The sequence below is a fragment of the Pithys albifrons genome, chromosome 16 (assembly GCF_047495875.1).
Source record: "Pithys albifrons albifrons isolate INPA30051 chromosome 16, PitAlb_v1, whole genome shotgun sequence".
In the NCBI taxonomy this organism is placed as follows: domain Eukaryota; kingdom Metazoa; phylum Chordata; class Aves; order Passeriformes; family Thamnophilidae; genus Pithys; species Pithys albifrons.
The window spans coordinates 15,712,690-15,737,255 of NC_092473.1; the positions used below are offsets into that span (position 1 = coordinate 15,712,690).

Below are 24,566 nucleotides of genomic sequence, written 5' to 3' on the forward strand. Positions count from 1 at the left end.
CCCCAAGGAGAGCAAACCCAGCCCCATGGGAAGCAGGGCACTGCCATTACCTGGGCACAGGCATACTGGCCAAAGGAGAGGCTGCACGGGGAGCTCTGGCCATGGGCTGCTCCCAGGAACTGCTCCCGGCTGGCACTGGGGGGAAACAAAGACCTCCTGGGGCCCTCAGCAGGGCCAGCCCCTCCCTGGGACAGCCCTTCCCTTGTCCCACCTCAGCAGGGCCAGCCCCTCCATCGGGGACAGCTCTTCCCTTGTCCCCTCTCCATCAGGGACAGCCCTTCCCTGGTCCCCCTCAGCAGGGACAGCCCTTCCCTGGTCCCCTCTCCATCGGGGACAGCCCTTCCCTGGTCCCCCCCCCAGCAGGGACAGCCCTTCCCTGGTCCCCCCTCCATCAGGGACAGCCCTTCCCTGGTGCCCTCTCCATCAAGGACAGCCCTTCCCTGGTCCCCCTCAGCAGGGACAGCCCTTCCCTGGTCCCCCCCCCCCCCCAGCAGGGACAGCCCTTCCCTGGTCCCCCTCAGCAGGGACAGCCCTTCCCTGGTCCCCTCTCCATCGGGGACAGCCCTTCCCTGGTCCCCCCTCCATCAGGGACAGCCCTTCCCTGGTGCCCTCTCCATCAAGGACAGCCCTTCCCTGGTGCCCCCTCCATCAGGGACAGCCCTTCCCTGGTCCCCCTCAGCAGGGACAGCCCTTCCCTGGTGCCCTCTCCATCAAGGACAGCCCCTCCCTCGTCCCCTCCCTGGGACAGCCCTTCCCTGGTGCCCTCTCCATCAGGGACAGCCCTTCCCTGGTGCCCTCTCCATCAAGGACAGCCCTTCCCTGGTGCCCCCTCCATCAGGGACAGCCCTTCCCTGGTCCCCCTCAGCAGGGACAGCCCTTCCCTGGTGCCCTCCCTGGGACAGCCCTTCCCTGGTGCCCCTGGGGGACCCATCCCTGCCACCCAGAGCAGGAGCAGTGCCAGGTACCACCCCAACCACCCCACAGAGCAAACACAGCAGAACAAGCCAGCCCAGGGTGGGAAGGAGCTGCTGGCACCCCTGGGAGCAGGGACAGGGCAGGGATGGATTGTTGACCCTGAGGTGTAAATCAGGTTCAGCTGGAGGCTGAGGCAGAGCTGTTGGAGCCTCAAGCCCCAGCAGGAGCCAAGATAAGCTCAGCACCAATGCCAAGGCTCTCTTGGCTCACACCCCAAGGACTTGCCCTGCCTTTCTTTGTCCTGCAAGGACACAAAACCCCGAGAAGGCATTTTCCCTTCATTGTTTAAACAAGTGCAACCAGAGCCCTCCCTGCCCACAAGGAACCCCAGGACTTTTGGGGGGAGAGAGAGGTCCTACCCCTGCTTTCAGAGGGACCCCATTCCCCACAGAACCACCAGGGTCATTCCCAAGGGATCCTGATCCTGCTTTCCCAGGGACCCAGGGGCACTCCTAAGGGATCCTGATCCTGCTTCCCCAGGGACACTCCCAAGGGATTCCATTCCCCAGGAACACTCCCAAGGGATCCTGATCCTGCTTCCCCAGGGAACCAGGGACACTCCCAAAGGATCCTGATCCTGCTTCCCCAGGGGCACTCCCAAGGGATCCCATTCCCCAGGGACACTCCCAAGGGATCCTGATCCTGCTTCCCCAGGGGCACTCCCAAGGGATCCTGATCCTGCTACCCCAAGGACACTCTCAAGGGATTCCATTCCCCAGGAACACTCCCAAGGGATCCCATTCCCCAGGGGCACTCCCAAGGGATCCTGATCCTGCTTTCCCAGGGACACTCCCAAGGGATTCCATTCCCCAGGAACACTCCCAAAGGATCCTGATCCTGCTTCCCCAGGAACCCAGGGACACTCCCAAGGGATCCAATTCCCCAGGGACCCAGGGGCACTCCTAAGGGATCCCATTCCCCAGGGACCCAGGGGCACTCCTAAGGGATCCCATTCCCCAGGGACCCAGGGGCACTCCTAAGGGATCCCATTCCCCAGGGGCACTCCCAAGGGATCCCATTCCCCAGGGACCCAGGGACACTCCCAAGGGATCCAATTCCCCAGGGACCCAGGAACACTCCCAAGGGATCCAATTCCCCAGGGACCCAGGGGTACCCCAAGGGATCCCATTCCCCAGGGACCCAGGGGCACTCCCAAGGGATCCAATTCCCCAGGGACCCAGGAACACTCCCAAGGGATCCAATTCCCCAGGGACCCAGGGGCACTCCTAAGGGATCCCATTCCCCAGGGGCACTCCCAAGGGATCCTGATCCTGCTTCCCCACAAAACCAGGAGCACTCCAAGGGAAATGCTGCCACGTCCCTTTGCTGGTGGGTCCTGTACCTTTCCACTGAAGCACACAGGGCAGACTCTGATCCCAAAAAAGAGAGAGACAAAGGAATTGTGAATGGAATGTGAACACAGAACCAGGTCTGAAGATTCCTTATGGAGATTATTGGACAGGAACTCACCATCAACAGTGGAGCTGGAGCACTGCAGAAGGAGAGAGGGGAGAGATGGTGTCACCATGGGGTGGGAGTGGGGACATGTTACTTGTGATCTTGGCACACACAAACAACCCCTGGCACTGAGATGTGGCCTGGAAACACTCAAATACCCACACCCAGAGCTCCCCCATCCTGCCATCTGCAAACTTCATCTGTTTTACTGGCTCTGTGCTTCAAATAGCTGGAAAATTCCCAGTTCTCCCATCCCTCAGGTGTGAGGGCCAAAGGATGGACTGTCCCGATGGTTTGAGCATGGCCACAGCAGAGCATGGTGGTGCCACTGGCAGCTGGCCCTGCCCAGGGCACAGGGTGGAACTGGATGGTTTTTAAGGTCCCTCCAACCCAAACCATTCTGGGATTCTCTGCTGGTTTAGCCACACAAATTTGCCTTACCAGGAGTGTCCCAGCAGAGGCTGCAGCAGGTCCCTGCCAGCCTGGAAGACAAAGTGCAGGGATTTTAGAGCAAGCCCAGGGCAAAGCCTGTTGCAAACCAGGGCCTAGTGAGACTGCACACACCAATGTGATGTTCAAGCAAATCCCAAGTTTATTCAAAAACACAGGTATATATGACCTCAAGTGACCCCGCCCCAGGTGCGGTGGTCTGACTCCAATTGGTTGAGGCTGGAAACATGTCCTTTTAAGGTGAAAACGAAACCTGTAAGGTGGTCACTCAGGCCCACCTGAATCGGGCTGCAACAAAAGCCCCTCCCCACAGCCCAGCCCCTGTCTGGGTTAACCAGCCCTGGCCATCACTCAGCTCAATGCAGGGTTTTATTACACACTTTTGGCCCAGAATTTCCCAGGCTCATCCCTGCTGTCACCTCTGGGGGGGTGAGGGGGCACAAGGTCCTCCCCTACCCACCCAGGCCACTCTGGCTGTGCCTTGGGGGGCATCATGCCCAGGGAAGCTGTGGCTGCTCCATCCCTGGGAGTGTCCAAGGACAGGCTGGACAGGGCTTGGAGCACCCTGGGCTGGTGGGAGGTGTCCCTGCCATGGCAGGGTTGGCACTGGATGGGCTTTGAGGTCCTTCCAACCCAAACCATTCCCTGGTTCTGGGATTCCATGAATAGAGTTAATCATATTCAGCTCTGATTAGTCCTTAAGTGCTTTCCTAGAGACAAATGGATCCTCCACCAACAGGAGCAGGGAACACACAGCTCTGAAATCACACGAGGAGAATCAACTCCACATGTGTCCTTCCACCCTACTTATTACCAACATTCAAATATTTAATTCACTTCAAGAATCCGATAACAAACAAGGATAACTAAACTCTGGGGATTTAGAGCAACAATCAAAGCAACATTCAATGGTCTTCCAGCACAATTCTCCCTTTTGGGGATTATCTCTGGCATGGAAAATCCTCCTGGAGCACCCACCACTCCCTGGTCCTACTCACCAAGCAGGAGGAGAAATCCCAGCCCTGGGAGTAAAGGAGGCATTTCTGGAAAGGTCTTCAGAACAGCCACAAATGAGGAATCACCTTATTTCAGCAAAAAAAAAGAGAAAAAAAATCAAATTAATTGCAAACCAAACTCAGAGGAGGAAAGTTAAAAGGGGACAGTCTCATGCAAATTTAGACACTCCAACATCCTCCACAAAGTCTGAAATCAGACCCAAAACACACGAAAACCCACTGGGGGTCTGCCCTGCCTGGGAAAGCAGGTGGAGAATTGGAGATAGTTAAGCCAGAGGAGTGTGATCCTTGTGCTGGGGCACAGGGGGCAGAGGGGCCCAGAGTGCCCTGGGACACTCAGCTGGGCTCTGCTGTGCCCGCAGTGCAGGGCATGGGCACAGCGGGCTCCTTTTCAGTCAGCACAGGGGGGTGTGGCTGTGCCTCCCAGCCCGGCATCTCCCGGCAGGATGGACCTCCTGGACACACCTCCCGGCCCTGGGAACACAAACGTGCCACAGCACAAATCCCTGTGCTCTTTGTTAGTGCCTGGCACTCCTGGAACAGCAGGAACAGGGGCAGGAGGAGAGCCCTGCGGGGGCCAGTCCCCTCCCTGCCCTGCACGTGTTTGGCCTTTACAGGAGGTGACAAAACCTCAGCTGTGCCACGGCAGGACCACCTTCCTCAGGCACCAAACAAGCCTTTGGCATCAGGAATTTGGGCTTCAGTGGAGCTTGAAATTGGGGATTTCTTGAGAATTTCCACTTAGTCCAGTTGTCCCAAAGAGCAACATGCGGAAGTTGCTCTGCTGGCCAGACAGGGCATGGAATGGCTGGAGCTGTGCCAGGGCAGGGACAGCACACAGGGAATGGCTGGAGCTGTGCCAGGGCAGGGTCAGCACGCAGGGAATGGCTGGAGCTGTGCCAGGGCAGGGACAGCACCCTGGGAAGGGCTGGAGCTGTGTCAGGGCAGGGACAGGGCACAGGGAATGGCTGGAGCTGTGCCAGGGCAGGGACAGCACCCAGGGAATGGCTGGAGCTGTGCCAGGGCAGGGACAGCACCCAGGGAATGGCTGGAGCTGTGTCAGGGCAGGGACAGCACCCAGGGAATGGCTGGAGCTGTGCCAGGGCAGGGACAGCACCCAGGGAATGGCTGGAGCTGTGCCAGGGCAGGGTCAGGGCACAGGGAATGGCTGGAGCTGTGCCAGGGCAGGGACAGCACCCAGGGAATGGCTGGAGCTGTGCCAGGGCAGGGACAGCACCCAGGGAATGGCTGGAGCTGTGCCAGGGCAGGGTCAGGGCACAGGGAATGGCTGGAGCTGTGCCAGGGCAGGGACAGGGCACAGGGAATGGCTGGAGCTGTGCCAGGGCAGGGACAGCACCCAGGGAATGGCTGGAGCTGTGCCAGGGCAGGGACAGCACCCAGGGAATGGCTGGAGCTGTGCCAGGGCAGGGACAGGGCACAGGGAATGGCTGGAGCTGTGCCAGGGCAGAGTCAGGTGGGATCTCAGGACAAGGTTCTTCCACCAGAGGGTGGTGGGCACTGACCAGGCTCCCCAGGGCAGTGGACACAACCCCAAGGCTGCCAGAGCTGCAGGAGGGTTTGGATGAAGCTCTGAGGGACAGGATGGGATTGTTGGGGTGTCCTGGGCAGGACTGGATGATCCTGTGGGTCCCTCCCAGCTCAGGATATTCCGGATTTCAGCTCACAGGGATGGAGCACTGGGAGCTCTGCCCCAGGCTCAGCAAGGTCAGTTCCTCAGACACAGAGCCCCACTCAGGGAGGGGAACTGGGGTGGCTGAAACCCAAATCCACAGCAGGACAAGGTGGGACTGGCACAGCCAAACCAGGGCATGACCAGCTGCCTGAATTCCCTGAGGAATTCCCTGCTGGATGCTCAGGGTGCCCTTGGCATGCCGGGCTCATGCCAAGTGCCCCGTGGGCTCCAGACTCAGCCCTCCCCCAGCAGCATTTCATTTCTCTGGACACAGTGGGGTAATTTTAATTGGGAAAATCTCTGTTTGGCCACTTTATTGATGATTGGCAAGCCCAGGTCTGTGCCAGGCTCAGGCTTGCCCCATCATGCCCACCTCCAGCACTGACTCACCACCACCACCCACCCAAACGTGGCTCCCTCCACACTCCCAGCTCTCTGCCCCCACTTCAGGTGGCTCTGTTGGCACCAGTGCCACACCAAGCCACAAATGCAGTTTATGACTCAGAGGATGCCCAGTGTGAAAGTGGCTTCCCCCACACCCACCTGAGCCACCCAAATCCACACAAACACAAACCAAATCCCAGACTCCCAGTTCAGAGTCCTTCTCCAGGATACCCCAATGAGCTGTCCTGGAGCTGGGGTGGTCCTTCCATCAGCTCTCAAACACCAAAGCTCTCAGTGTCTTGCCCCCTTTGGGTGAGCATTGGAAGAGGGTTGTCCATACAGAGGGTCAGGTGGGAAAGTTGTTGTGGAGCTGTTGGACAAAGTGTGGGGCCAGAGAAGGGTCAACCAAGGCAGCAACAAAGGGTTCTGCCAGCTGCAGTCAGATCATGGAGCCACAGAGTGCCAAGGGACTGGAAGGACCTTAAAGCCCACCCAGTGCCACCCCTGCCATGGGCAGGGCACCTCCCACCAGCCCAGGCTGCTCCAAGCCCTGTCCAACCTGGCCTGGGACACTCCCAGGGATGGGGCAGCCACAGCTTCTCTGGGCACCTGTGCCAGGACCTGCCCACCCTCCCAGGGCAGGATTCCTTCTGAACATCTCACCTAAATTTCCCCTCTTCCAGTTTGAACCTATTCCCCCTTGCCCTGTAACCTCAGCTCCTTACAGAGTCCCTCTCCAGCTCCCATGCAGGTGCCTTCAGACCCTGGAGCTGGGTCTTCTCAGCTGCAGAACAGGAACACAGAGCAGGAACGTTGGTAGAACCTGCTCTCAGTGGGAAACAACCAGAGACCTGCCCTTGTCCAGCAGCCCAGAGCTGGCAGAGGTGCCCAGGGCTGCCCAGCCCACCCCATGGCTGTGCTCAGAACTGCCCAGCCCACCCCGTGGCTGTGCTCAGAACTGCCCAGTCCACCCCATGGCTGTGCCCAGGACTGCCCAGCCCACCCCATGGCTGTGCCCAGGACTGTCCAGCCCACCCCATGGCTGTGCCCAGGGCTGCCCAGCCCACCCCATGGCTGTGCCCAGGACTGCCCAGTCCACCCCATGGCTGTGCCCAGGACTGCCCAGCCCACCCCATGGCTGTGCCCAGGACTGCCCAGTCCACCCCATGGCTGTGCCCAGGACTGCCCAGCCCACCCCATGGCTGTGCCCAGGACTGCCCAGCCCACCCCGTGGCTGTGCCCAGGACTGCCCAGCCCACCCCATGGCTGTGCCCAGGGCTGCCCAGCCCACCCCGTGGCTGTGCCCAGGACTGCCCAGCCCACCTCGTGGCTGTGCCCAGGGCTGCCCAGCCCACCCCGTGGTTTGGGCCCAGGACTGTCCAGCCCACCCCGTGGCTGTGCCCAGGGCTGCCCAGCCCACCCCGTGGCTGTGCCCAGGCTGCCCTAGATGGGTCTGTGAGGCAGATTTGGGGGCTCCCCTGTACTAACAGTCACCTTTAGCTCAGCACAATCCCACAGCAGAGCTCTCTCTGCCCCCCCTCCCTCTACACCCTCCTTTTCCCCCAAACTGAAGCCCAGCCCTGCCTCAGGGTCCCCAACACCCACCCAGGGTGGGGTGGGACAGGGGGACAGCCCTGAGACGTGGTTTGGGCCGTGGCAAAGTGAGTCAGAGCCTCCAGACTTGGCTCAGGTGTCGGGCAGTCACACCAAACTGTGCAGTTATTGTTCCTGCAGTGTGTGCTCCAGGTGTGCCAAGAGGAAGCAAACCCTGCTGGGTGCCATCCCCAGCACGGGGCACACGCCCTGCCCGGGCTCAGCTCTGCCCTGTGCTCTTTGCCCAGCACAAAGGGGCTTTGTGCTCTCCCAGCACAGCCCAGGGGAGCAGCCCCATGGCCTGGAGGGCTCAGGATGTCCCAAAACCACTCAGACCACAGCCAGGCCCTCTGGAACCTGCAGGGCACAGACACCCCCCCGTGCTCTCCTTCCATTAACCCCAAACATGAGCCAGGATTTGGAGAGGTTTAAGAACAGGAATAACAGAGCAGAAAGTCAGGAAAGGTGAATAAAAGCCAAAAGGGGCAGATAAAAGACCAAAACACTGCAAGTGCTTTAATACCAAGTCAGACTGAAGGCTCAAACTAAGAAAATCCAATGGCCCCAACAGAACAGAGAGGCAAAGGAGGCCCCTGAAAGCACAGACTGTCTTTCAAAACCTTGAAATTATTTTTCTGTTTCTTTGTTAATGGCTCTTGAAGAAAGAATTCGTCAGGGCCCTGCTGGGACAACACTCAGGGTTGATGGGACTTGGCACACTAAGGAAGAGTCCCCAGTAGGTGAAAGTCTGTGTGAAACTTCTCTCCTTGTCTCTCCAAAAATGCAAACAAGGAAACTCTGCTGAAACTTGTCCCCATGAGAAGTGCTGTGGGTGGCAGTGACCCCCCCAGCACTGCCCTGTGGTCACAGCAGGGATCAACCCCCTGTCAACACCTGCAGAACCCCAGAGGGGAAAGTCAGGAGGGCTCTCCAGGTGCTCAGCACCAGCTCAGGGGTGGCTCAGCCCAAGCACCACTGCCTGGGGCACCACTCTGTGCTGGCAGCTTGGCAGGCTCTGCCTTGGGGCAGCTTTGGGAAGCCTCATCCTGCAGGAAACCCATCCCTGGGGTTGAACACCCACTGAGGGCAGTGCTGGCAGGAGGAGCTTGGGCAGGAATGGGGAACTGGGAGGTTTGGGCCATTCCAGCTGTCACGTTCCCTGCAAACACACCCACCCTTATCCTGGCACAGATCTGTGCCAATGTGTGCAAGGCCCCAGGGGATGAGAGCAGCTCTGGCTGTGGTTTGTGTCCCTGCCAGGCAAATGTCACCAGGACAAGACAATCCTTTGGTTCAACAAACAGCCTGGCTCACCCTGTTTGCCCAAGGGTCCAGTTACAGGAGGGAATCTGGGAAAAGGACCAGCCCTGGATCAGGGTGTTCCTGAGCCCACACCTCCCACGGGCAGAGGGGACACCAGAGCCTGACACTGGGGTGGGGGTGACACCTCAGGAAAGGCTCTCTGACCCAAGGAATGAGGGACAGGAGGAGAGGGAATGGCCTCAAGCTGCAGCAGGCAGGTTTGGGTTGGATTTCAATCCAAATTACATCCCAGAAAGGGTTGCCCAGCCCTGGCAGTGCTGGAGTCACAGACCTGGAGGGATTTAAAGGCCACATGGATGTGGCACTTGGGGACATGGGTTAGTGGTGGCCTTGGCAGTGCTGGGGGATGGTTGGACTCTCAGGGGTCTGTTTGATCCTCAATGATCCTGTGATTCCACCCTCACCTGCCTGGGCCAACAGGAGGCTCTTTCTAAATGCAGAGGAGAGAGGAGAGCCAAGGCCTGTGGGACCCTCCTGTCACCAAACACACCAACCCTCCTGTCACCAAACACACCAACCCTCAGACAACACCAACCCTCCTGCCACCAAACACACCAACCCTCCTGCCACTGACACACCAACCCTCCTGTCACCAGACACACCAACCCTCCTGCCACTGACACACCAACCCTCCTGCCACTGACACACCAACCCTCCTGTCACCAGACACACCAACCCTCCTGCCACTGACACACCAACCCTCCTGTCACCAGACACACCAACCCTCCTGTCACCAAACACACCAACCCTCCTGCCACTGACACACCAACCCTCCTGTCACCAGACACACCAACCCTCCTGTCACTGACACACCAACCCTCCTGTCACTGACACACCAACCCTCCTGTCACCAAACACACCAACCCTCCTGCCACTGACACACCAACCCTCCTGTCACCAAACACACCAACCCTCCTGTCACCAAACACACCAACCCTCCTGTCACCAAACACACCAACCCTCCTGTCACTGACACACCAACACTCCTGTCACCAAACACACCAACCCTCAGACACACCAACCCTCCTGTCACCAAACACACCAACTCTCCCCACCAAACACACCAACCCTCCTGTCACCAACACACCAACCCTCCTGTCACTGACACACCAACCCTCCTGTCACCAGACACACCAACTCTCCTGTCACCAAACACACCAACCCTCCCCACCAAACACACCAAACCTCCCCACCAAACACACCAACCCTCCTGCCACCAAACACACCAACACTCCTGCCACCAAACACACCAAACCTCCCTCAGCTCAGCACCAAACCCAACCCTGGCTGGTTCATCCCTGGGGAGAAGCCCCAGAGCAAACCCAGCTCTGGCCACCCCACATTCCCACAGCTCTTCCTGTCCCTGCTAAAGGAAGTGCCCCAGAGAAATGGGGACAGGATAGAGAGACCAAATAGCATCAAATACCACCTGAGAGCTGGGAGGAGATCCCCCCACCCCACTGCCCCTTCCTGGGGGTTTGCACAAGAGCTCCTGCCTGGGCTCCTCCTCCCCCTCTGCTCCGTGACCTTCACATTGCACAGTCCCAGCCACCTCCCTGCACCACTCAGAGCACACCCTGAGCTGCAAATGCAAACAAGTCAAAATATGAAAGGTGATTCTCTGACGTCTGATGCTCCTCTCCCCGAGCTCTGGTGACCAGGCAGCTGCTCCAGAGCAGGAGAGTGCCCAGCACTGCCCAGCCCAGCCAGTCTGGCCACCAGCAGGGCAGGGCTGGGGCTGCTGGACACGCTCCAGGCACAGCAGCAGCAGGGAGGGGACACAGGAGCAGCTCTGGGGTCACCCACGTCACTGGGAGAGCAGCAGGAGGAGGCTCCGAGCTCAGGGACACGGGGACAGGGAGAGGGATGGGCACAGGGATGGGGCCAGGAGGGGGACCAGCTGATCCCAGCAGTGCCAGGGCTGTGGCTGATCCCTGTGGCTGATCCTGGTGATGCCAAGGTCGTGGTTGATCCCAGCAGTGCCAGGGCTGTGGCTGATCCCTGTGACTGATCCTGGTGATGCCAAGGCTGTGGCTGATCCCTGTAGCTGATCCCAGCAGTGCCAAGGCTGATCCCTGTGCTTGGCCCCCCATTCCGTGGCCATCCTGCACTACCCACATTCCCAGGGCATTCCTCGAAACTCTCCCCACAACCCCCCAAGAAAACCCCCCATTCCCACCCACCCTCCCGTGCTTTACGGCAGCGTGGCAGACTTTCACGGCAGCGCCACACAGTTTCACGACAGTGTGGCGTGGCGCTTTGCGGCAGTGTGGCAGCGCTTCAAGACGGTGTCCCGCGGCGCTTTGCGGCAGTGTGGCACCGAATCACGACGGTGTCCCGCGGCGCTTTGCGGCAGTGTGGCAGCCATGGCGGCGCCGTTCAGCGGCGTCCTGCGGCTCACGGATCTCGACGACTTCATCGGCCCCGCGCAGGTGGGGCCGGGCCTGAGGGACCACCGGGCACGGGGCTGAGGGGCCGCCAGGGCCGGGGGGACCCGCGGGGAGGGCACGAACGCGGCCCTGAGGGGCTGTGAGGGGGTGACACCCGCACAGGGACCTGCCAACCCCCCCCCCGACACCCTCGCGCTGCTCTGGGAGAGGGAAAGGGGGGAAAGGAACATTCCCGGAGCAGGGAACGGCGAGGGCAGGAATCTGGGCTGGGCCGGATCGATCCCAGCCCTTTAGGGCCTTCCCAATAAAACCGTGAGCCCAAAGAAGGTTCCGAGTCCCCCACACAGACGCGGTGCCGGCGGGAGGAGCAGCCCGGCTCCTGCCAGAGGCTCCAGGCCCTGGAAACGGGGAAAATGTCGGTCCTGGGGTGCAAAACCTCCATCCTGGGGTGCAGAACGTCGGTCCTGGGGTGCAGAATGTCGGTCCTGGGGTGCAGAATGTCGGTCCTGAATGTGTTTGCTGCCCAGTCCACCCTGCAGGGGGATCGCTGGGATGGGGAACAGCAAACTCCTCACTCCCCCTGCAGTGCTGGGATTCCCAAAGGAATTCCGTGTTCCAAGGAGGGAGCACTGCAGAGCTGAGGGGTCGGTCCTGTAGGCTCTGAATCCTGCAAAAAATAGGGAAGATGGATGAGTCTGGGGCCCTGCAGGAGGTGGCAGAGCAGGATGGGGAAGGCAGAGGAGCTGCAGCTGCAGGACAGGCAGTGCCTGAGCAACGAAACTGCTCAAAATACAAAATTCCCCCCAGGAGCCCATCCTGGAGCACCCCAGGGAGCTCCTCAGAGCCCATTCCATGGATCCATCCTCCCTGGGATAGCCCAGGGAGCTCCTCAGAGCCCTCTCCATGGATCCATCCTCCCTGGAGCACCCCAGGCCCTCTCCATGGATCCATCCTCCCTTGGAGCAGCTCCCCAGAGCCCTCTACATGGATCCACCCTCCCTGGAGCAGCCCAGGGAGCTTCTCAGAGCCCTCTCCATGGATCCATCCTCCCTTGGAGCAGCTCCCCAGAGCCCTCTCCATGGATCCACCCTCCCTGGGACAGCCCAGGGAGCTCCTCAGAGCCCTCTCCATGGATCCATCCTCCCTTGGAGCAGCTCCCCAGAGCCCTCTCCATGGATCCACCCTCCCTGGGACAGCCCAGGGAGCTCCTCAGAGCCCTCTCCATGGATCCATCCTCCCTGGGAGCTCCTCAGAGCCCTTTCCATGGATCCACCCTCCCTGGGAGCTCCTCAGAGCCCTTCCCATGGATCCATCCTCCCTTGGAGCAGCTCCTCTGAGCCCTCTCCATGGATCCATCCTCCCTTGGAGCAGCTCCTCAGATCCCTCTCCATGGATCCATCCTCCCTGGGAGCTCCTCAGAGCCCTCTCCATGGATCCACCCTCCCTGGGACAGTCCAAAGAGCTCCCCAGAGCCCTCTCCATGGATCCATCCTCCCTGGGAGCTCCTCAGATCCCTCTCCATGGATCCATCCTCCCTGGGACAGCCCAGGGAGCTCCTCAGAGCCCTCTCCATGGATCCATCCTCCCTGGAGCACCCCAGGGCCCTCTCCATGGATCCATCCTCCCTTGGAGCAGCTCCCCAGAGCCCTCTCCATGGATCCATCCTCCCTTGGAGCAGCTCCTCAGAGCCCTTTCCATGGATCCACCCTCCCTGGGAGCTCCCCAGAGCCCTCTCCCTGGATCCGTCCTCCCTGGGACAGTCCAAAGAGCTCCCCAGAGCCCTCTCCCTGGATCCACCCTCCCTGGGACAGTCCAAAGAGCTCCTCAGAGCCCTCTCCATGGATCCATCCTCCCTGGGACAGCCCAGGGAGCTCCTCAGAGCCCTCTCCATGGATCCATCCTCCCTGGAGCACCCCAGGGCCCTCTCCATGGATCCATCCTCCCTTGGAGCAGCTCCCCAGAGCCCTCTCCATGGATCCACCCTCCCTGGGACAGCCCAGGGAGCTCCTCAGAGCCCTTTCCCTGGATCCATCCTCCCTGGAGCAGCCCAGGGAGCTCCTCAGAGCCCTCTCCATGGATCCATCCTCCCTGGAGCAGCCCAGGGAGCTCCTCAGAGCCCTCTCCATGGATCCACCCTCCCTGGGAGCTCCCCAGAGCCCTCTCCATGGATCCATCCTCCCTTGGAGCAGCTCCTCAGAGCCCTCTCCATGAATCCATCCTCCCTGGAGCACCCCAGGGCCCTCTCCATGGATCCACCCTCCCTTGGAGCAGCTCCCCAGAGCCCTCTCCATGGATCCACCCTCCCTTGGAGCAGCTCCTCAGATCCCTCTCCATGGATCCATCCTCCCTTGGAGCAGCTCCCCAGAGCCCTTTCCATGGATCCATCCTCCCTGGGAGCTCCTCAGAGCCCTCTCCATGGATCCATCCTCCCTGGGAGCTCCCCAGAGCCCTTCCCATGGATCCATCCTCCCTTGGAGCAGCTCCTCAGATCCCTCTCCATGGATCCATCCTCCCTGGGAGCTCCTCAGATCCCTCTCCATGGATCCATCCTCCCTTGGAGCAGCTCCCCAGAGCCCTTTCCATGGATCCACCCTCCCTGGAGCAGCTCCTGGGCAGTGACCACTCCCCCTCAGTGCAGACGAGGGGCTGGAGCTGGGGAGGAGGCTCAGCTGTGTCACAGCTCAGAGGCAGAGCTGAGATCCTCACAAGGAACAGGGGGAGGCATCCCCTGCCCTGGGATGATGCTGGAAAATTGTTCCTTCTGCTCCAAAGGGGTGAGAGCCTCTGCCTGGACACTCTTCTTGCAGCCTGTTTGAAGGGAGGGGATCCAGAGGCTCTGCAGAACTGGGGCCTGGGCACTGCAGTTCCATTAACTCTGTGTTTTCATTGCTCCCCTCCTCTCTCTGGGGCTTTCTTGCTCTGCCAGGAATGTGTCAAACCTGTGAGGGTGGAAAAACAGGCTGGGACAGCAGCAGCAAAGATCAGGATTGAGGCTGATGGGAGCTACTTCCAGATCCACCAGGTAGGGGGGACTTGGGTGGAACAGCAGAAAACAGGAGGGTTTAACTGTTTATTTAATGCCTCAGAGGGGACCAAGAGGAGATGCTGCATTCCTGGATTTTTCCAAAGTCCTTTAATTTCTAAGCAGTAATTCTAATTTTGTGTCAGTTTTATGCTCTGAAACCTTGGCATTAATCAGTGAGGATTTTCAGTATGAAAGCAGACAAGGTGAGGATGTGTTACATTTTAATTTAGAAATTAATTTAGAAATTAATTTATAAGCAGTGGTGTTACCCTCTAAGCAGTAATTCCAGTTTTGTGTCTGTTTTGTGCTCTGAAACACTGCCAGGAATCAGTGATGGTTTCCAGTGTCAGAGCAGATAAACAGAGAAGGTTTTTTTGCCATCAATCCTTAAGGATCAACAATTCCAGGTTATTTGTGCCAAGCTCTTTTGTGCTCATTCATAGTGAGATTCAGTTGGATACTTTTCATAAATCTTACTCTGAGTTTTTGATAATATTTCATTTTTTATAATTATTTCTTAAAGATCCTGCTGAATCAAAGTCTGCTTCCCAAATTCCTGCTTCCCAAATTCCTGCTGAGTTCTGCAGAACTGTGTCCCTGTTTTCACAGAAAATTTTGGCATTTCTTGGTTAACCAAGCTGGGAATTCATCTGGGAATGGTCCTTTTAACTTGAGGCAGATAAGTGACCTTTTCACTCAAGAAAGGAGGATACAGCAATTCCAGAGGGGTCTGGGTTCTTATTTTAAACTTTTTAACAGCACTAATTGCTCTGTCTGTCCCTGACTTTATTGAGGAGTGTTAATTGGAGGAGAATCCCATGGGAAAGCAAAGGAATTCAGGTCAGGTATCATGGAAAATCCTTCCTTCCAGTGACAAGCCACACACTGGGGGTGAGATGCCTCAGGATTTTTCCATCTCTGTGCCAAATAATCCTGTTAAAAGCAGCAAATTCAGGTGTCTTGCTCCTCATCTTGCAACAATAATTGCACCTTTTATAAGGGTGACCCAAGAGCACAAAAAGAGTAACCTGGGAAAGCAGCTCTGAGTGTGGCCTCTCCCTGCAGGATGGAGCAGCTCAGAGGCTGGAGAAGGCCAAGATCACCCTGAATGACTGCCTGGCCTGCAGTGGCTGCATCACCTCAGCAGAGAGTGTGCTCATCACCCAGCAGAGCCACGAGGAGCTGTGCAGGGTGCTGGCTGCCAACCAGGTGGGCAGAGCTCAGCTGCTCCCACAGGGGGGACCACCCTGACAAAGGGAGCTTTGCCCCCCTGGGAGGGTGCTCAGGGCACTCCTGGAGGGGGGAACATCTTTAAAGGGGTTGAAAGGGTTTAATGGGAGTTTCTGACTGCCCAGTTGGCTGGGTGAGGTCCTTTGAGATGCTCCAGTGCTGGAGTTGTGCCTGTGCCATGTTGGTGTTGTCTGACTGAGGTTCTCTCTGCCTTTCCCCAAGGCTGCTGCTCCCAACGAGCAGAAGGTGGTGGTGGTCTCTGTGTCCCCTCAATCCAGAGCCTCCCTGGCTGCCAGCTGTCACCTGGGGGTTGTGGACACAGCCAAGAAGCTGACAGCATTCCTGAAGAGTTTAGGCAAGTGTGGGATTGCTCTGGGACCCCAGAGGGGCTGTGGGAGGGTGTGAGATGGGACTGTGGGAGAGCAGAGGGTGAGGGGACTGAACCTCCCCAGGGACTCCACACTTGGGGGGGAAGGAGGGCTTGGAAAAGGAAGGAGAGGGACTTTATAGGGGCAGACAGTGACAGGGCAAGGGGGGATGGATGTAAACTGAGAGGGCAGGATTAGATGGGATACTGGGGAGAAGTCCTGCCCTGGGAGGGTGGGCAGGCCCTGGCACAGGTGCCCAGAGAAGCTGTGGCTGCCCCAGCCCTGTGAGAGTCCCAGGCCAGGCTGGACAGGGCTTGGAGCAGCCTGGGCTGGTGGGAGGTGTCCCTGCCCAGGGCAGGGGTGGCACTGGATGGGCTTTAAGGTCCTTTCCACCCCAAACCATTCCAGAATTCTGGATCCCTCTGGGCTGGAGCCAGGCTGGAAGAGCTGGGGGTGTCACCTGGAGCAGAGAAGGCTCCAAGGACACCTGAGAGCCCCTGGCAGGGCCTGAAGGGGCTCCAGGAGAGCTGGAGAGGGACTGGGGACAAGGGATGGAGGGACAGGACAGGGAATGGCTTCTCACTGCCAGAGGGCAGGGATGGATGGGATATTGGGAAGGAATTCCTGGCTGGGAGGGTGGGCAGGCCCTGGCACAGGTGCCCAGAGAAGCTGTGGCTGCCCCAGCCCTGGGAGTGTCCCAGGCCAGGCTGGACAGGGCTTGGAGCAGCCTGGGCTGGTGGGAGGTGTCCCTGCCCATGGCAGGGGTGGCACTGGGTGGGTTTTAAGGCCCCTTTCAACCCAAACTATTCCATGATTCTGTGAAACCTGTAAAGGACCATTTGAGGGAAGTTTCCAGTTTGGATTTGCAGCTCTGCTGTCCCTTTTGCTCCTCTCCCTGTGCTGGTGTTGGGGAGAACGTTCCTGTCACAGCTGCAGGGGTTGGTGCCTGTCAATAACTGTAAGCCTGGTTTAACTGGAGGCCTCCTGCTGCCTTTGCTGGCTGTCCCTTGGGAATCTAACACAGTTGCTGCCCTGCCTAGGGGTGCACTACGTGTTTGACACCACCTTCTCCAGGAATTTCAGCCTCCTGGAGAGCCAGAGGGAGTTCGTGCGGCGCTTCCGAGGCCGGGGGGCCCTGCCCATGCTGGCCTCTGCCTGCCCAGGTAGGAGGGGCTGGGGCTGCACCTGAGGGGCACAGGGCTGGGCACAGAGGGCTGAGGGGCCACCTTGGCCTGGGGGATTGCCCTCCTCAGAGCACAGAGCTGTGGGGACACCAGCACTGGGGCCAGCCCTGCCTGAGGATCCCAGCAGTGAACTTGTCACCCTGCCTTGGCTGTCTGTGCTGAGCGAGGCTCAGCATGGTTGGTAGTGGGTGCTGAGCCTGGGGCTGAGGAGACAATGGGCAAGGAAAAGACCTGCTTGTTATTGTTTAATTTAATGTGCTAATTTAGGCAACAACTCCTTTGTCCCCAGGCTGGATCTGCTACGCAGAGAAAACCCACGGCAGCTTCATCATCCCCCACATCAGCACCACCAAGTCCCCCCAGCAGGTCATGGGCTCTTTGGTCAAGGGCTATTTTGCAGAGCAGCAGGTAAAGGTCTAAAAAATGCTGTTCCTAATGGGAAAATGCTCAAACTGAACACCTTAGGCTGATTATTTTTTTTTGGCTACATGTTATCCGTGTGTAAAGGTAAAAAACAGAAGGCAACAAAGCCAGAAACTTCCTCACCTCTGTTTTATCTAATGAGAAATAACTGGAGCATAACACTGGGCATGTCTCAGGGGCTAATTAAAACCTCTGTGTGTTATTGGGGAAGGCTGGAGAAACTCATTTATCAGACAAGATGGGAGCACAAAGGCACTGTCTGGTACATCCATGGTGGGGAAAACCTTGAAATAAACCCCCTGAGCCAAGGCCTCAGTCAGTGCTTACGTGCAGATCATGCCTTGTCTGCACAGCTCCCTCATTCCCAACTTGATGTTCTGTTTCAGTTGGACTCAGTTCTGTCCTCAGGCTGTAACCTCTGGAATCCTTCCAGATGGGAATTTGATATTCACAGCCTGGGTTATACAAACAGCCTGGATTTGTCCTGTAAGGAACTTAAGCAGCACTTCTGATTCTGTGATTAATTGTCCTGTAACAAGCAGTGGTTTAACACTTGCATTAAGGAGGTGCTGACATTGCATATTTGTTACAAAAATTGGCAGCTACTGAGGATATTTGGCACAGGGGACTGAAACAATGGCCTGCAGTCAATAACTTCTTTCCTCAGCCTGTGTTTATTTCTTGGATGATCCTGAGGTTTCTGTCTGACTCCAGATCATGATCAGGGGCTGAGTTTTAGGAGCATGGAGGAAACATATTCCCTAAGTGCTTAATTAGGGATTCACTTCTCTGCCTGGCTCTGGATCATCTGCACTGGGATGGGGAGAAACTTCCAGTGTCTGAAGGGAGCTGAGAGGAATAAAGGACACTGTTTACAAGGGCCTGGAGGGACAGGGCAAGGGGAATGGCTTCCCACTGCCAGAGGGCAGGGATAGATGGGATACTGGAGAGAAATCCTTGCCTGGGAGGGTGGGCAGGCCCTGGCACAAGTGCCCAGAGAAGCTGTGGCTGCCCCAGCCCTGGGAGTGTCCCAGGCCAGGTTGGACAGGGCTTGGAGCACTCTGGGCTGGTGGGAGGTGTCCCTGCCATGGCAGGGGTGGCACTGGATGGGCTTTGAGGTCCTTCCAGCCCCTTGGCACTCTGTGGCTCCATGATCTGGCTGCAGGTGGCAGAACCCTTTGTTGCTGCCTTGGTTGACCCTCTCTGCCCCCACACTGGGTGGGCTTTGGGGTCCCTTCCAACCCAAACCATTCCAGGATTCTTGGAAACCTGTAAAGGACCATAGTGCTGACACTTGTTACAAACTGAAATTGGCTTCTAGGACAGCACTAATTTAAAGTATATATAAATATATATTAAAATACTCAGTAAGAGTGAGGGTTATTTCCAGGGACATGGTGGCATTAATTTCACCCTTCCTATTAATGCCTGGAAAGCACCTCCCTCAGGAGAGGTGGGACTTTGCTCCAGCTGCCCAGCTTTGTGTGTCTTGCAGCACCTGAGCCCTGCCCAGATCTACCACGTCACAGTGATGCCCTGCTATGACAAAAAGCTCGAGGCCTCCAGGCCAGACTTCTTCAACCAGCAGTACCAGACCCGGGATGTGGACTGTGTGATCACCACAGGTGAGGGAGCCACAGGGAGCCAGCTCCTCCTGGAGCCCTCAGTGCCAGGGGCTGCCCAGTTTTACTGCCCCTTTGTCTCTGCTGGAGGCTGTAGGGGTGAATATTGATGTACATTTACTTTAACAGTGCAACTCGTGCCCCGCTGAAAGGGCAGGTGCAGCCTGAGGTGCTGATCTCTTTGTCTTCCTTTATCCCCAAAATCAGAACTGTTTCTGGCTGGTTGTGTTTCAGGAGAAGTGCTAAAGCTGCTGGAACAAGAAGGGGTGTCTCTCTCAGATGTGGATCCTGCTCCCTTGGATGCCATGTAAGAGCAACCTCCTCCCAGCCCTCTTCTCTTCCATCCAGGGTTCAGAGTCCTTCACTGAATTCCCCTTTTCCCTCCTGTTCCACACAACGTGTTTGCGTTTGGTTTGGTTTCTTGGGTCACTTGAACCAGCACAACTGGCAGTTAAAATAATGTCCAGAATGTGGTGAATTCCCCCTGGACAGTCATTTCCTCAGTCAGTTCCTGTCACTCACAGGTTGCAGGTGAATCCCACAAAACAGGGAAACAAGGGGAAAAAATGATCCTCAAGTGTTTGCCTTCCCTGAGGGAGTGACAGTCTGGAAGTGTCAGTTATAACAGGAACCTGAACATCTAATTAGCTGATAGAGATCTCTGGGCAGCTGCTCAGGAGAGCACTGTGAGCCCAGGCCTGGTGCTGGGGCTGAGCAAGGGCCTCTCCATGGAGGCTCCTCTGGCTCCCCCATCCTCGGGGATTCACTGGCTCCCAACAGCACGTATTCCTTGGGAACTGGAGCCTGCCACAGGCCTGTTGTTGTGCTTTATCCCCCAGCACGTGGGGAAGCCCATTAAGATGATTGCCTTTGGCAGCAGGGGTGGGCTGCAGTGCCAGAATTCCCGGGAACTCTGCCGGGATAACCGTTGGCTGCGGCCGGCGCTTCCTGGCGAGAGGAGCTGTACGTGAGGGCAGACACTCACAGGGCTGGGAGGGGGCTCAGTTCCTGGAAACAGATTAAAATAGTCTCTGCAGCCTCCAGTGGGGCTTCAGCAGCTCTTCCACAGCACAGATTTTATCTGCCAGAGGCAGCAACTTCCATTGGACTCAAAACTTTGGCCTCAGTTCAAGTGTTTTCCCTTCTGCAGCTGTTGGTGGGAGAATCCAAGAGTCACTGCCTGATCAGGCCTCAGGCACATCCCTCGTTCCTTATCCTCTCCCAACAAAGGCCATTGTAGTGCTCCATCTGTGCAGCTGTTCCTGAGGAGCACTGCCATGGGCTCTGCAGAGCTGGTGGTGTCCTGGCACGGCAGGGAGGTGGAACTGGTTGTGCAGAGCTGGTGGTGTCCTGGCATGGCAGGGAGGTGGAACTGGTTGTGCAGAGCTGGAGTTACAGAACTGATGCCAACAGAGTTGGTCAACACCAAAAACGTGTTGAATTTGAACCAGATCCTGCTGGAACAGCCATGGAGGGAGCAAAAGTCCTGGCATTGTTGGAACTATGGAATGGGTTGTGTTGGAGGGGACTTAAAGCCCATCCAGTGCCACCCCTGCCATGGGCAGGGACACCTTCCACAGGCTGCTCCAAGCCCCATCCAGCCTGGCCTTGGACACTGCCAGGGCTGGGGCAGCCCCAGGCTGTGGCACATGGCACTGTTTGCACTGAGCAGCACAGGGTTAACCCTGCCTGTCCCTGCAGCTCTGAATTCTTGGTTCCCAGGGAAAGGGAAAGGCTGGAGCTGCAGGGGGGCTGGTTTGTGGCTTCCCCTGTTGCCCCTCAGTGCCCTGCCCTGTGTGTCTGTGCTGGCTGGTTGAGCACAGATGCTCCAGGGCTGCTCTCTGTCCCTCCCAGGCCCAGCAGTGCCACAGCAGAGCAGCTCAGCACCCACTCAGGAGGAGGCTCAGGGGGGTACCTGGAGCACATCTTCAGACACGCAGCCAAGGAGCTCTTCGGAATTCAAGTGGATACCATTGAGTACAAGCCTTTAAAGTAAGAAGCTGAAAATCCTACAGACAGCATTGCTTTGGGGAGTTCTCTCCAGGCTGTTTTCTTGCTGAGGGGCTGAGATTTTCTTTGCAATGTTCAACATTTTACTTCCAGGCTTGAGACTTGGCTCTTGCTCCCCCTGAGCTGAGCAGTAAATCAGCTCTGGGCTGCCTTTCCCCTGGAGATTCCCAGTCCCTGCACCACCCACACACTTGATTGTGGCCTGGTGGATTTTCCCAGTGTCAAGTTGCAAACAAGTTTTAGAATAGTTTACAAGGCAGAGCTCACATGGATCTGGGTTTGCTCACCTTTGATCAGCCCAGTAAAGTAGATGTATCCCTAATTATTGATCACAGAAAACACCTTCTGGGGGGCTTTGTTTAAACTACAGCAAGACAGAAAAGAAGCCACGTGAGTTTGGGCACTGAGGCTCATTCACCTGAGACTCCTTCTCCCTTCCCAGTTAAAACAATGTATCATTTGTAATTAATTACACCCCTGATAAGCAACATTGATGTTTAGGAGCAGAAGGAACTGTCCCTACATGAAATACTTGATAAAATCCAGATTACTTACCTTTGTTATCAGGAGCAGGTATTCCCACCACCCTTTGGAGTCTGGAATTCTTCAGTCATGGTTTGCTCCCTGGTTTTATGACCCACTACAAGTTAGAAGTTCCCCAAGGGGCTTCATCAATGTTGTCTGAAGATCTCCCCCAGTGAAAAGCTCCCTTTGCTGGGCTTTTAAGGATTTATTTAGCACAGGTGTCCTTCAGCAAACTCTGCTCAGGTGGCAGCTCCTCAGACAAGCCTGGAGAAGGATCTGGAAGCAGTTCCTTCATGTTTTGTTTGGATGGCACAGAACTAGGACAGCTCCTAAATAAGATCCACAAAGAACTTGGGTTTAGCTCAGGGCCCTTTGAAGTTGAAAATAGAAGTTCATTTGGGTAAGACATTTCCTCTGCTCTCCTTCCTCAGGAACAAGGACTTCCAGGAGGTGACTCTGCAGAGGGATGGGGAGGTGCTGCTCCACTTTGCTCTGGCCTATGGATTTCGGAACATCCAGAACGTGGTGCAGAAGCTGAAACGGGGGAAGTCTCCCTATCACTACGTGGAGGTCATGGCCTGTCCCTCAGGTGGGGCTGCTCAGGCACACACAGCCAGCACCAACAGGGAATTAGGCTGAAATGCAGGAAAAACAGGCAGTTCCTCACAATCCTGAGCCTTGTGGCAAAGCCATGACCTCTGGAGGTGGGACAGTCACAGCAGCAGTTTCAGCTGTGTGTGGATTTTCCTGCCTCTCAGCCAGTAATGCCTCAGGATTCAAATAATTGCTGCTAAATTAGGGAGGGTTTCCTGATTTTCTGAGCTCTTTGGTACCTGAGGGGATTTTCCCCCTAAAATTGCACAAAACTGAGCATTGTAGAATCATAGAATGGATTGGGTTGGAAAAGACCTCTGAGATCATCGAGTCCAACCCTTGGTCCAACTCCAGTCTCTTTACCAGATCATGGCACTCAGTGCCACGTCCTGTGGCTGGTGGAGAAAGTCTCTTCCCACCTATTGTATTTCATTTTTCACTTTGCTGCCTTTTCCTCCCTCCTGGCTCTGGGAATGTGCCAGCAGGGAGCAGGGGCAGGTTGGGCTCAGCCTGGGGGGATGCTGAGGGGCCACTGGTGGCACTTGGAGACCCTGCTCTGAGTGAGCTCAGCTCCCAGGGCACATGCCAGGCATGTTTCTCTTAAACAGACCGGAGTTGGACCAAGGGTTGGACTTGATGATCTCGGAGGCCTTTTCCAACCCAGTCCATTCTATGATTCTTCCCTCCAGCTGTGGCTCCAAGGCTGGATGCAGCTGCACTGTGCTCTGCCCCTTTCTGGGGGCAGGAGATAAGGCTGCAGCTCCTGGCAGGCTCCCAGCTGGCACAGCCAGGCTCTCCCTGCCCGTGGCGCTGCTGCTGGGAGATAACTGGGAGTGACCTCCCCTCTGGTGTGTCTGGAACGGTGTTTGCAGGTGCAGCCCGAGGGCACGGAGGGTTTGCTGCCGTTTTCCTGCCGATGAAGCTCAGGTTGTCTCCCGTTGTCGCCGCAGGGTGTCTGAACGGCGGGGGGCAGATCCGGCAGGCCGGGGAGCCCCGGGAGGAGCTGCAGCGGCTGGAGAGGCTGTACCGGTCCCCGCGGGCGGAGCTGCCCGAGCAGAAGGCGGAGGTGGCGGAGCTGTACGAGCGCTGGCTGGGCGGCAGCGGCTCCGACAGGGCAGCGGCAGCGCTGCACACGCAGTACCACCCCGTGGAGAAGGCAAACACCGGCCTCAGCATCAAGTGGTGAAGGTGACAAGCCCAGAGACACGTCCCCAGTGCCTTTTTAACCCAGTTCTAGTTAAGATCCTCAAAAGACAGATGAAGTTCTATGAAATTCCTGCCTCTGGAAAGAAGGAGATGGGAGTGGTCGTCGAGCCTGGCACTAATAATTCCTTCAGCTTAATGATTGAAGTGATGTAAATAAAAGGCAAACACTGACTTCAAACACATGTGTAACAAAGCAGAAATGCATCCCAGTTTCTGCACGGTCCCAGGACTGCATCTGCCCTCCCTTTGCCACCTTATTCCTACCAGAAGGGATGAACTTAAGGTGCCAAAGGATCTGGCTTGTGGCAGGATTCAGCCTCTCCAGGATGAGTTTATGTTACCCCACAGTATTCCTCACCCAGGCCTTGCTGGATTGGCACAGCACTCACTTTTGTGGCTCTCTCTGCTGGAACGTCCTCATTTAATTATATAAATGGTCTAATTGGACCCTGGGTTATACATTTCACTGCCCCTGGGGGGCAGCTGCAGGTTCTGTGCCCTCAGAGAGGGTTCCAGCAGCCTGGGATCATCTCTGGGGCTGGTTTGGCTCCTGCTGAAACAGGACTGGAATGAATGTTGAATAAAAACCTTGTGATTTCTTTTGCTTTAATTACAACAATTGTCTGCACTGTGGGCAATTCCATCTCTCCTTGTCTCCCTAAATACACAATAGGGAGTCAGGGGGTTGTCACAGCCACCTGTCCTCAGCAGCCACTCCCTGAGGGTAACAGCCTTCAGTTCAGCCCACACAGTCGGTTCCTGATGGGTCATATCCTTAAATTCAGAGAAAAGCATTTTTGGAGCATTTCAAGGAAGAATTTATTGCCAACTCTCCTCCCCACAGAGGCCAAAGCCCTGCAGGTGTTGCTTTACCCACGCTGGCAGGAGGCAGCTGTGAGGTGGGACCACGACAAGGAGCTGACCAGAACCACCCAAGGGGCTGCTGAAAACTCTGGTTTAATGCAGGTAACTTGTTGTCTGTTTAATCTGACCCTCCCTCAGTAACAGCCCTTGAGACCTTGGGGCTGGAGCAACCAAAGCTGCCACACCTTCCCCTGTCTGTCCTCCTCAAACCTCCCCTGCTCCTCACTCAAAGT

At 57.0% G+C, this 24,566-nt stretch overlaps 1 protein-coding gene across 1 annotated transcript; it reads left to right on the forward strand.

Annotated features, from left to right (window-relative positions):
• The first annotated feature begins 11,247 nt into the window (after positions 1-11,247).
• CIAO3 (cytosolic iron-sulfur assembly component 3) lies at positions 11,248-24,082 on the forward strand. The gene is made up of 11 exons (XM_071571325.1): positions 11,248-11,324; positions 14,209-14,304; positions 15,373-15,516; positions 15,760-15,892; positions 16,946-17,068; positions 17,379-17,497; positions 19,008-19,137; positions 19,369-19,441; positions 20,989-21,126; positions 22,101-22,258; positions 23,214-24,082. The coding sequence occupies exons 1-11, from the start codon at positions 11,259-11,261 to the stop codon at positions 23,447-23,449; spliced, it is 1,416 nt and encodes a 471-aa protein (XP_071427426.1). The 5' UTR covers positions 11,248-11,258; the 3' UTR covers positions 23,450-24,082.
• The last annotated feature ends 484 nt before the right edge of the window (positions 24,083-24,566 follow it).

Bases quoted from the DNA above. Each gene is read 5' to 3' on its own strand.
- CIAO3 (XM_071571325.1), top strand. From the start codon at position 11,259: ATGGCGGCGCCGTTCAGCGGCGTCCTGCGGCTCACGGATCTCGACGAC. The intron at 19,138-19,368 runs GTGAGGGAGCCA...GTTGTGTTTCAG, and splicing joins GGACTGTGTGATCACCACAG to GAGAAGTGCTAAAGCTGCTG. The intron at 19,442-20,988 runs GTAAGAGCAACC...TGTCCCTCCCAG, and splicing joins CCTGCTCCCTTGGATGCCAT to GCCCAGCAGTGCCACAGCAG.